General features: G+C 35.1%; 1 protein-coding gene across 1 annotated transcript; it reads right to left on the bottom strand.

Annotated features, from left to right (window-relative positions):
- Window positions 1-5,227: 5,227 nt before the first annotated feature.
- On the bottom strand, window positions 5,228-5,646 carry LOC127095687 (uncharacterized mitochondrial protein AtMg00810-like). The gene is made up of 2 exons (XM_051034342.1): window positions 5,499-5,646; window positions 5,228-5,430 (listed from the first exon to the last, which is right to left on the bottom strand). Exons 1-2 carry the CDS (start codon window positions 5,644-5,646, stop codon window positions 5,228-5,230), a joined length of 351 nt encoding a protein of 116 aa, XP_050890299.1.
- Window positions 5,647-12,600: the final 6,954 nt, after the last annotated feature.

Below are 12,600 nucleotides of genomic sequence, written 5' to 3'. Positions count from 1 at the left end.
ATATAAGAATATATTTGATTTATGGTGTATACTTGAATGTAAAATACATATTAAATATTATTCTTTGGTGTAAGTATTTTCTTTTAATTAATAATACATTATTTCTGGATGAAATGATTTGGTATAAATTTTTTTTTTTTTCAAAAATCATGAATTTGAATTAATGGTTTATATATTGGTAACATAAAATGATGTAAGTAAAATGTTAAAAATATGTTGTATATGATAATTGTGTTAATATGACAAAAGTGTCATAATTTGATGCTAGATGGTAAATACTATCAAGAGTACATAAAGTAATCATATGCATGATTTGAAAAATTGAATATTCGGAATTTATTAAAGTTTGGAAAAACCTTGCAATTTTTGATGAAAGGATTGACAAAGATATGATGTCTTTGGATATAATTGAATACAATGAAGACATCATTAGGGATGTGGAACAAGCTCATATCTAATTAATCATCGATAGTGGAAACTCGACTCACACTTGATTAACATAAATTTTTGAGTTCAATGATGAAAGTACACTATTAGAGTGATTCAAGTACTTGACAATAGATACATCCCAATGGGTAAAAGTACTTGGATCATAAGAATAAATGTGATAGGATGAGTATTTTCTCTTAATAGACATATAACATATGTTTGTTGGAATGGATAATTATAGTGAATTTTTGATATAGTCTACCTATATGAGAATGAAGTGGTGCCGCTTTATAGAGTTCAAGGGTTTGACTCTTAAATTCTCAGGAAAAGGATATGAGACTCAATACCTTATTTAATGTGTCATTTTGATAATTCGATGAATGATACTGAGATTTCATGTATGAGTTATGCACGCTTGTTCTAATTAATAATTGATTTAAAACTTGTCTATCAATCTATTCAGGAATAAGTGAAAACTTAACTTACTAAGTATTTGCTCAAATCGTAAGATACTTTTATCAGAAACCATGAAATTTCATGAATAATGGATTTAGATATATTTTGAAATTATGGGGAATTCTTGGAAAAACCTCCAAAATATTTTATTAATAAATAATAATGATAAAATTGATTTTATGAACCACTTATTTTATAGATGGTTATGTGGTATAGTGGCTAGAACTTTTGATATTCACTTAAAGGTCACGAGTTCAAATCTTGCTTTAGACAATTTTTGGAAATTATTTATGGCTAACAAAATAAATGTAAAAAGTTATAGCCAAAGAATACGCCTCATATCGCCCTAGAGTGTAGGAGGGTTCGCGAGTTCAATTGGTCCACCACTAGACCATTACAATGTTTGGTAATAAAATGGAATGCCAAAGTATATAAAAAATTTAAATTACCACACGAAAATACATGTTTCAAGAGTCAAAAATTATATGTGAGTCATTCTTTTATTTTTCTAGTGCACGAGAATAAACTAGAGAACTTTATTATGTAAAATATCGTTGAATGAGATGCTTAATATGAATGTGTGATTCATGTTAAGATTTCTAAAGTATCCTGAAGGGGACTCGTCGGGTTACCCATTTGCATCTAATTTGCCTAAATTAGAGAACACCATGATGTCGAAGTCAATGTCCAGACATTGTAACGACAAAAACAACAATAACCAACTTAAAGTAAATTGCAATAAGTAAATAGCACAAGGTATTTGTTAACCCAGTTCGGTGCAATGTCACATACATCTGTGGGCATCCAAGCCAGGAAGGAAATCCACTATAATAGTATTAGTTTGAAGTCATATGTAAACAACCTTCAGTTTACAAACTTCGCACCTAATTGCTACCTGTGATATTTCTATCTAAGACTCTCCTAGATATGAGCCCCTCTCACTTTCTCTTAATCACATAACCCGTGATAATAAAGAAAATAATCAAAGAGGAGACACACTCTAATAAAGAGAATTCACTATTGTTTAAAAGCTTAGGAGTGATTCACAATTACAACTCAACTATTAGTCCAACTCTAGCATCAAGGTGACACAATAGTGGATCACAAGCAAGAATGAGCAGACTAAAACCTAATTCACATTATCATGAAAAATGACAGACTAGCATAGGTTTAGAGTCTTCCTTTTAAATATCCTGAGAGACGCATGGGCTTGATGAACAATTCGAGTTAAACAAGAAGCAGATCCAAAACGATCTTCAGCGCAAATCAAGGAACAAAATATAATGTTTCCTTAAATGTTTTGACATCCATTCTTAGGAAAAACGGAAAAGCTTGAACTGACCTTTGCTGGTTTTATAAACATACGCTTCTTGGACCATAATATGCGTGAATCATATCTTCAACAAATCTTCAATGATATCACGCTTGAAACAAAACTTCCAAGAATGTGAAACAAGACACGCAATGATGTCAAGACATCTTATCCAACATCTTTCTAGAACACTTGTTTTAACAAAATACAGCCAATCATAATACAATTAACCTAAAAATCTTCCCTTTTGGAAAAAATTTACTAAAACAACCTTTGCATGACTCATCTTGCATATACCAACAAACTTGCACAAACAACCAAGAACAGAAAGAGATACACTAACATACTCATATTGAGCGAAGGTAAAATTTTAGCATTATCCCAAAGGAACGTCTTCTGAAACTAATGCACAGTAAAAAATGGAACTTCACCAAGACACATTAGAGGCATACGTATCATAAAAAGATAAGACCCGGCCTCACAGAGCACAACATCACAGTGAAGTAAACTCTTACAAAAAGAACCTTCTTCAGAGAAAAATAAATTCTCACAGACAGGATGTCAAGACATCAGGTATGATCCCACATGTAACCATACATAAAGCACATGAAGTAGCACTACATTAATATGGCATCATCAAGCTAGAAAAGAGAAAACATGTTCTCCCTAAATAGTATATCAAAACAAAATACTACTCCCTCTCACGTAGTACTCCCCCTTAAGGGAAAACCGAAAAATAATGAAATCTACCAAAACTACTCCTATTTTTAGCCATAATCTTGACAAAATAACCATTTATCAAGAACAACAAAAAAACACAACAGTAGCAGAACATACGGAGTTTTAGGTTACAGACCATAATCACATAATGTGCATAAATATCCAGGGCATAACCCACAAAATAAAAGAGATACAATAAAAAAAACACATCAGATGTCAGAATTGCCATCTGTTTCCTCATCTTTATCACAGTCCTTAGAAATGTTCACAATGAATTCCTTCACTAGCAACTCATAACAGTTGCCAAAACCAGCAACACTCTTCATCAAACCAGCTTCCTCAATAAGATCAACCACTTTCTTGCATTCAAGAGCATCCTTACCAATATTTCTTTCCAAAGCTAGTCTTCTTTGGTACACATATTTCCATTTTTCAACATTTTCCACATAATGAAAAGAAATGTTGTCAACACAAACTTCAGGCACATTTGCAGGAATATTTTTCCGAGCAATTCCCTTCTTAGCTGAAGGTATGATGTCTTGAACATTTTGTTCAACATCATACTCAAAATCACTTGAGGGCACTTCCTTCCTTTTCATATACCTCTTCTTGGTAGCAGGAGTCACAAATTTGCTTCATCCTTTTGTAGGTCCAACATCAACACTTTTCTTGGATGCCTTAGAAGGCTTTCTTGCAGTCACAACAACTTTCCCTTTCCCATTCTTTAAACTTTTAGCAATACCATGAGCCAATTTCTTTCCTATAGGCTCATAATCAGAATCTAGATCATCTATATTGACAATATCATTAGACTGATACTTATTTACCCCGACACTTTCCTCTTCGTCTTCTTTGTCAGACAGATCTTTCTCACCTTCAACAGATATACTTTCATCATCGGAATCATTTTTCTCACCACCGACTTATTCATCTTCGGACACATCCTCTTGGGAGTTCTTATCAGACATATCCTCTTGAGGTTTTTCAGGAGACTCAATAGGAACAGACTCATTGTCAAACTCACCACAAGAGTTGGTTTCGATGGGATGATCAGGTTGGGCCAAGGATATTTTGACATCCGACACAACACCAGACTCAGGTTCAGCAACCAGAGTTTTAGAGAGTGACACATGAATACTTTTATCAATAATGTCATCAATAGTAACATTCAAACTAGATTGACCAAGGGTCTTTTCAGCTCTAGGGTTATCTAGACATACAATTTTAGAGGCAGATTTTTTAGATGTTCCAACACTACCCACAACATTAGTGACGACATGACCTTTAGTAGAGGTAACAACATCTGGGTCGACATTAGGGGTTTTGATATGTTCAAGACACAAACTTGTCATAGTATGGGGTTTCTTGTCAGCTATAGAAGACTCAACATTCCTAATCTTACTATGGGGTTTTTGAACTGACACAGAGGGAGTAGAGGATCCACTTACATTGGAAGTCTTAACCCTTTTCACAGTAGGTGTTTTAGTCCCTTTGTTGTTGGAACGCATCCTGGAACAACAGAGATGGGAGTGGCATCGATGATAACATCTGAAGAACGCTTTTTGGCATTTGCATGTGTAACCCTAGCCTTTGATGGAGTTAGGGCCGATTGATCTTTGGAACTTTTGTTGGGTGTTAAGTATGAGGCTTTAGACATCTTAGATTCCTGGTCTTCAAAATTTTTTATGTTGAGATTGATGGTATGAGAGAATGTTGGGATATGAGAATAAGTAATAGCAGTGTTGAACAGTTTCCTGAGTTTAGAGAGAATGAGATTTATGATGTAGGTAAATGAGAGTTGATGGCATGTTGGAAGTAAGTTATGGAAATTTTGTAATGATTTCCCTGAAATATCGTGCACCACTAAATAAAGGGAAGAGAAAGTATCTGTTGCACACCTCTAAACCCGTAATTTCTATTACTCCTCAAAAGTTCAAATTCCCAATTCGCCCATTAACTTCTCAAATTGATTTGCATCCGACGAATTAGTAAATATATCTGCCAGTTACTTCTCGGTGGCCACATGCTCAAGAGTAACGATTTTTTCCTCAACAAGATCCCTAATAAAATGGTGACGAATGTCAATATGCCTTGTCCTACTATGTTGAATGGGACTCTTGGATATATTGATTGCACTCAGATTATTACAATATAATGTCATGACATCTTGTTTCACATTATATTCCTTTAGCATTTGTTTCATCCAAACCAATTGAGAGTAACTGCTTCCTTCTGCAATATACTCAGCCTCAGGTGTAGACAAGGACACACAGTTTTGCTTCTTACTGAACCAAGAGATAAGATTGTTTCCTAAGAAGAAACATCTCCAGAAGTTATTTTTCTATCATCAGCACTACCTTCCCAACTTGCATCACAATACCCTACAAGCATGGAATTAGTTCTATGAGAATACAACATGCCATGCTCACTAGTACCATTGATGTATTTCAAGATCCTATTTACTTGAGTAATGTGACTAATTTTAGGCTCAACCTTATATCTAGCACGTACTCCTACAACAAAAGTGATGTATGGTCTGCTAGCAGTGAGATAAGACTACCAATCATACTCCTGTACAAACTTTGATCCATATCAACACCTTTTTCATCTTTAGTTGATTTCAAGTATGTTGTTACAGGTGTTCTTTTGTGACTAGCATTTTCTATCCCAAACTTCGTCACTATATTCTTAGCATACTTGCTTTGAGAAATAAAGATAGTATCATCCATTTGTTTAACTTGGAGACCAAGAAAACAAGTTAATTCACCTATAAAGCTTATCTCAAATTCAGATTGCATTTTCTTGACAAAGTGTTGAATCATCTAGTTCGACATCCCTTTAAACACAATGTCATAAACATATATTTGGGCTATCATGAGTTTACCATGCTATTCTTTAACAAACAAGGTCTTGTCTATTCCCCCTTTCCTGTAGCCATTATTAACAAGAAACTTAGTTAACCTTTCATACCAAGCCCTAGGTGCTTACTTCAATCCATATAGAGTTTTCCTTAGTTTGTAAAAATGATCTGGAAAACTAGGATCTATGAACCCCTTGGGTTGTTTAACATATACTTCTTCATTTAAGTACCCATTCAAGAAGGAACTTTTCACATCCATCTGAAATAACTTGAATTTTAGCCTGCATGCCACTCCTAAGAGCAATCTTATGGATTCAAAATGGGCAACAGGAGTAAAAGTCTCATCAAAATCAACTCCTTCAATTTGGGTATATCCTTGAGCAACAAGCCTACTTATTTCTGGTCACAATTCCCTTTTCATCAAATTTATTCTTGTAAATCCATTTTGTGCCATTAACATTTGTTCCTTCAGGCCTGGGTACTAAGTCCTGCACTTCATTCCTTTTGAAGTGACCTAGTTCTTCTTGCATAGAATTGATCCATAATTAATCATTTAAGGCCTCCTTCACATTTTTAGGTTATTTTGAGACAAAGCAAGAATTGAATATCACATCTCTGGATCTAGTGGTGATCCCTTCATCAAGATTTCCAATAATGAGTTCCTTTGGATGATTTTTCTGAATTCTATTGGAGGGACCTTTGTTGGATTGAGGATTATCTGGTTCAGTACTTGCTAGCTCAATGTTGGACTCAAAGTTAGCCTCATTTTCTAGAACATCAGTCTGCTGAGATGATGTTCCAACATCTTCGTCAACATCAGTCCCTTCCTTAATGGTCGAATCATCAACCATAATATTAATGGATTCCATTATGACTCTGGTTCTTGAGTTAAAAACCCTATAAGATCTTCTAGTTGTAGAGTAACCAAGAAATTTCCCTTCATCGCTTTTGGGATCCATCTTTCTCTTTTGTTCTCGATCAACCATAATATAACATTTACTCCCAAACACATGAAAGTATTTAACAGTAGGTTTCCTCCCTTTCCATAATTCATAGAGTGTAGATGATGCATCAGTTCTCAGAGTGACATGATTGTGAATATAACATGCAGTGTTCATAGCTTCAGCCCAAAAATTAAAAGGAATATTTTTTGCATGTAGCATTACTTTAGCTGATTCTTGTAGAGTTATATTATTGCGTTCTACAACTCCATTTTGCTGAGGAGTGATGGGTGATGAGAATTCATGACTAATACCTTAAGTAGAGCAAAACTCAAAAAAATTGGCATTTTCAAATTCCTTGCCATGGTCACTTCTGATTCTAACAATCACACTGTCCTTCTCTCTTTGAAGGCGTTGACAAAGGTCTTTGAAAACCTCAAAAGTATCTTATTTTTCTTTGATAAATTTCACCCAAGTAAATCTTGAAAAAGTATCAACAACCACATAGACATACCTCTTTCCACCAAGACTTTCAACTTGCATCAACCCCATTAAATCCATATGAAGAAGTTATAGAACTTTGGAAGTAGTCTGATGTTGCAACTTTAGGTGTGACATCTTAGTCTACTTCCCAATTTGACACTCACCACATACTTTACCCTCCTCAACTTTGAGCTTGGGTAGACCTTTAATAGCTTCTTCTGACACAATCTTCTTCATACCTTTGAGATTTAGATGTCCAAGCTTTTGGTGCCACAACTTGACTTCATCTTCCTTGGATATTAAACATGTGAAAGAAGTAGTTTCTTGTGGTACCCACAAATAACAACTGTATTTAGACCTAGCTCCCCGCACCAGAACATCATTTTTCTCATTGGTAACCAAGCATTTTGACTTTGTGAAATCCACTTTTAAACCTTGATCATATAACTGACTAATGTTGATCAGATTTGCAATCAATCATTTCACAAGAAGAACACCATCTAGTCTAGAAAGTCCATTACAAACTAACTTTCCTACTCCCTTAATTTCGCTTTTAGTTCCATCTCCAAACGTGACAGAACTGGTGGAATAAGACTTAATGTCCACTAAATACTTCTTGACCCCTTTCATATGTCTATAACATCCATTGTCGAAGTACCAGTCTTCTCTAGTTGAATCTCTAAGATAAGTATAGGCTATAACACTAGTACCAACAACCTTAGATTTCCATTCCTTTCTAGGTTTAATTATCACATGATTAACCCTGAGTTGTGTTGGATGTTTAGGATAACCATACAATCTATAACAAAAAGGTTTTATATGACCATATTTACCATAATAATAGCATTTCCAAGGCAAGAACTTGGCTTTAGTTTGAGTTTCTTGATGTTTGGCAGGATGTTATAGCATTTGGTTAGACATCGTGAGCTCATACTTCCTTTAAGAAGGAATAAATTTTGCAACAAGGGTTTTTCCTTGTTCATTTAGTGATTGGTAATTAAAACCTATACCTTTTAAGTTTCTATCTCTTTTTCCAACTTGAAGAATTTCGTCTAACATATCAGACCCATTGTTCAACATTCTTATGGATTTGGTCATGTTTTCAAGTTTAGAAGTCAACAAGGTTACCTCATTTTGAAGATCAGAGATAGTAGATAAAAGTTTCTCTTTTTCATCATGCACAAAACTCTTTGTAGGAACAAGCCAATTCTTCATAAGAGACCTCCTCATCACAGGAATCTTCATCAGATTCATATCTACCAGTGAAGGTTGTAACATGCTTAGCAGTTTCATCATCAGACCAAGAAACAAACAATCCCTTCTTTTGTTTCTTAAGGTATGTGGGACATTCTGATATAATGTGACCAAAACCCTCACATCCATGACACTTAATATCTTTTCCTTGATTTGGATTCTCCTCTATTCTTTCTTTTCTCTGAAAATCATTGTTCTTACTGATGTCGAATGACATGTTCTTGACATTTGGTATTAGCTTCCTATCCATTCTCTTCAACACCTTATTGAATTGCCTCCCAATAAGCACAATAGTATTATAAATTCCTTCATCAGTCTCCAAGTCACATTGAACCTCTTCATCATCAGCGTTGGAGATACATGTTATGCTTTTGTTCTTCTTTTCAGATCTATGACTGATATCCAATTCAAAAGTTTGAAGTGACCCAACAAGCTTATCCACTCTCATGTTGCAAATGTCTTAGGATTCTTTAATAGATGTGACCTTCATGTCAAACTTCTTTGGAAATGACCTGGGAATTTTTCTAACCAGCTTCTCCCCTGGCATCTTCTCTCCCAAGGCACTAGATGCATTGGCAATGCAAGAATATTCATGTGAAAATCAAGAATGCACTCGTCATCTTTCATCCTGAGATTTTTAAATTTGGTGGTGAGAAGTTAAAGTCTTGACATTTTTACTTTTGATGTGCCTTCATGATTGGTTCTGAGGATTTCCCATGCATCTTTAGCCATGGTACAGGTATTTATTAATCTGAATATATTTTTGTCAACCCCATTGAACAAGGCGTTCAAAGCTTTAGAGTTTCCAAGAGCAAGTTCATATTATTCCTTAGACCAGTCCTCTTCTGGCTTCAGATAAGTTGTGTCTTCGCATCTTTGTTCTTCACTACAGGGTATTCCCAACCTTTGGTAACTGCTTTCCAGGTTTTGCTATCCATAGATTTCAGAAAATCCACCATACACGCTTTTCGGTGATCATAGTTGGTGTCATCCAAAATAGGTGTTTTCTTAACAAATCCTCCTTCCTTGTCCATAGTAGCAGAAAATATTTTCCCTGGACCTCACCCAAAATAGATCAGGGTGTCTGCTCTGATGTCAATTGAAATTCTGGCTTGTAAAGATCAGGTGTTGTATATGATGTCAGAACACCATGATGTCAAAGGCAATGTCTAGACATTGTAACGACACAAACAACAATAACCAACTTAAAGTAAATTAAAGTAAGTTAATAACACAAGGTATTTGTTAACCCAGATCGGTGTAACGTCACCTACATCTGGGGGCAGCTAAGCCAAGAAGGAAATCCACTATAATAGTATTAGTTTGAAGTCTATGTAAACAACCTCCGATTTATAGACTTTGCACCTAATTGCTACCTGTGATATTTCTATCTAAGACTCCATTAGATATGAGACCCCCTTCACTTCCTCTCAATCACACAACCTTTGATAACAAAGAAAACAATCAAAGATGACACACACTCTAATAAACATAATCCATACTTGCTTAAAAGCTTACGAGTGATTCACAATTACAACTTAACTATCAATCCAACTCTAGCATCAAGGTGATACAAGAGTGGCTCACAAGCAACAATGAACATACTAAAACCTAATTCACACTATCACGCAAAATGGCATACCAACTTAGGTTTAAAGTCTTCTTTTTAAATAGCCTGAGAGACACATGGGCTTGATGAACAATTCGGGCTAAACAAGCAATAAATCCAAAACGATCTTCAGTGTAAATCAAGGAACAAAACAATAATGTTTCCTTAAATGTTTTGACATCCACTCTTAGGAAACACGACAAATTTTGAACCGACCTTTGCTTCTTTTAGAAACATACATTTCTTGGACTGCAATATACGTGAATCATATCTTCAGTAAATTTTCAGTGACATCACGCTTGAAATAAATCTTCCAAGAATGTGAAACAAGGCACGCTACGATGTCGTACCAACCTGTCAAGACATCTTGCTAGAACACTTGTTTTAACAAAACCCGGTCAATCACAACACAACCAACCTAACAACAACACATATGGAACTTCGAGAGGAAATTCTGGAATATCAACTTATGGTAGCATATTTAGGGATAATTTAGGAACATCCTTGGAAGCTTTATCAAATAAGATTGGAGTTTGCACCTCTTTTCAAGCCGAATTCTATGGAATCGTGCTTACTATCGATTATATTAATAGGAAGAATTGGAGAAATCTTTTGCTTGAAAATGACTCAATGTCAATCATTCATGCATTTTCTAATTTGAATATTGTTCCTTGGCATGTTTTAATTAAATGGAAGAATACTTTATACACTATATATTCCTTTAAATTCAAGATATCACACATTTTTAGAAAAGAAAATACATGTGCAAATGGATTAGTCAATGCTAGTGGGATTCACTTCCTATTTATTCTTTGAAAGTTTTTTTGAGAGATAATAGGTACATATCTAACTATCATTTTTGTTAGCTTTTTGATTGATTAAATTTTGGGTTAAATATACAACACCCCTCTCCAATGTAAGCTAGATTCTCTTTCCCCCCGTAAAATACTTTTTATCCCCCCTCGTAATACCAAGATTCCCTCTGTAGGCCCCCCGTTCGCACTATTTCAGCCAGATTCCCTTATTTTTCCAGCTTGGCATTTATTTTAAAGTCGGTTGGATTAAATTGGAAAACATGGCATATGTGTTGGATTTTGCTTCAGCTAGGGTTCCCAAGCAATAAAAAAAATTCCTATTTCTTCATCCCCACCATTTGCATATTTCCATTTTTCCTCTTTCTTCATCATTTTCCTTTCCTTGTATTTGACTTTCTTCATTTTGCAAACAGGTTTCCATTTTTAGTTAATCATCCTCCACGAGTTTGAAAACATGGATGGAACTAAAACCTCATCTTTTGGTAACTCAAGTGGAATTTCATTGCCCAGATGTGGATGTAATTAACCAATGAAGATGTGGGTATCAAACACCAATGAAAACCCTAATCAAAAATTTTGGAAATGTCAAAATTCAGGGGTAAGTCTATGTTCATGTTTCTCTTTGTTTTTATATTCATGTTTCTCTTTGTTTATTTGTTTCTCATGGGGGTAAAAAAAATCTCAGTCTCTTACATTTGTTGTGAACCTATTTGTAGAGTGGGGCAAGTTATGATTTTTTCATGTGGGACGATGAGGTTGGTCTGGTTCAAAGGATTCAAATGAATCTCAGAAAATATTGTGAATGTGAAATGACAATGGTGTATTTGAGGGAATATATGAAGGACATTGGCAAGGAAGTTGTGACTGAAATTGAAAATGGTCTGATTCAAATGAACCACCTCGTCATTTATTTCTTCCACATCTTTCACCCCATTAACACACTTAGGAACCCTTACTCTCACTTCTATGTCATCAACAACATGTTCCACAAATATATCTCCATCAACATTAGTTACACAAGCATATGCAGCAAAATCATGAGCATCATCATCCTTCGATATCTGAAAGAAATCCTCATCTATTTCCAGAATTTTCGTCCACAACCTATAAGTTCCTTCCTTATAACCCCACTTATTCAAATGTCCACAAACAAGATTTCTCCTTCATCTTCAACCGTCCAACTTTGTCTTCGTGTTCGTCTTCATCTTCAACTGTCCAACTTCGTCTTCGTGTTCGTCTTCAACCAAGTTGAGTCTTCGCCTTCATCTTTAACGCAGCTTGCCAAAATTGGGATTTGTCTGAAACCCTAACATTTACAAGGGGATTAAATCATGTCATTCACAAAATGTGAGCCAAGTTGTCCAACACATATGCCACGTTTTCTAATTTAATACAATTGGCTTTAAAATAAATGCCACGCTGGAAAAATAAGGGAGTATGGACTAAAATAGTGGGAACGGGGACCTTATAAAGGGAATCTTGGTATTACGAGGGGGTAAAAAAAAGAATTTACGAGGCGAAAGTGAATCCCACTTATATTTCAGAGGATGTTGTATATTTAACCCTTAAATTTTATAGGTTTTTTTACAAAAATAACCCACATTTTCAAGGAAATTCCCAAAATACCCCACTTTTAGGAGGAGTCTCCAATTGAATTGGCGACTCCTCTTAAAACTTGAATGGAGGCACCAATTGGATTGGCTAGGGCAGGTGCCCTAGCC

Source organism: Lathyrus oleraceus, chromosome 6 (genome assembly GCF_024323335.1).
Source record: "Lathyrus oleraceus cultivar Zhongwan6 chromosome 6, CAAS_Psat_ZW6_1.0, whole genome shotgun sequence".
In the NCBI taxonomy this organism is placed as follows: domain Eukaryota; kingdom Viridiplantae; phylum Streptophyta; class Magnoliopsida; order Fabales; family Fabaceae; genus Lathyrus; species Lathyrus oleraceus.
The sequence above is the reverse complement of the archived record's forward strand: the minus strand, read 5'-3'. Positions and strand labels throughout refer to the sequence as shown.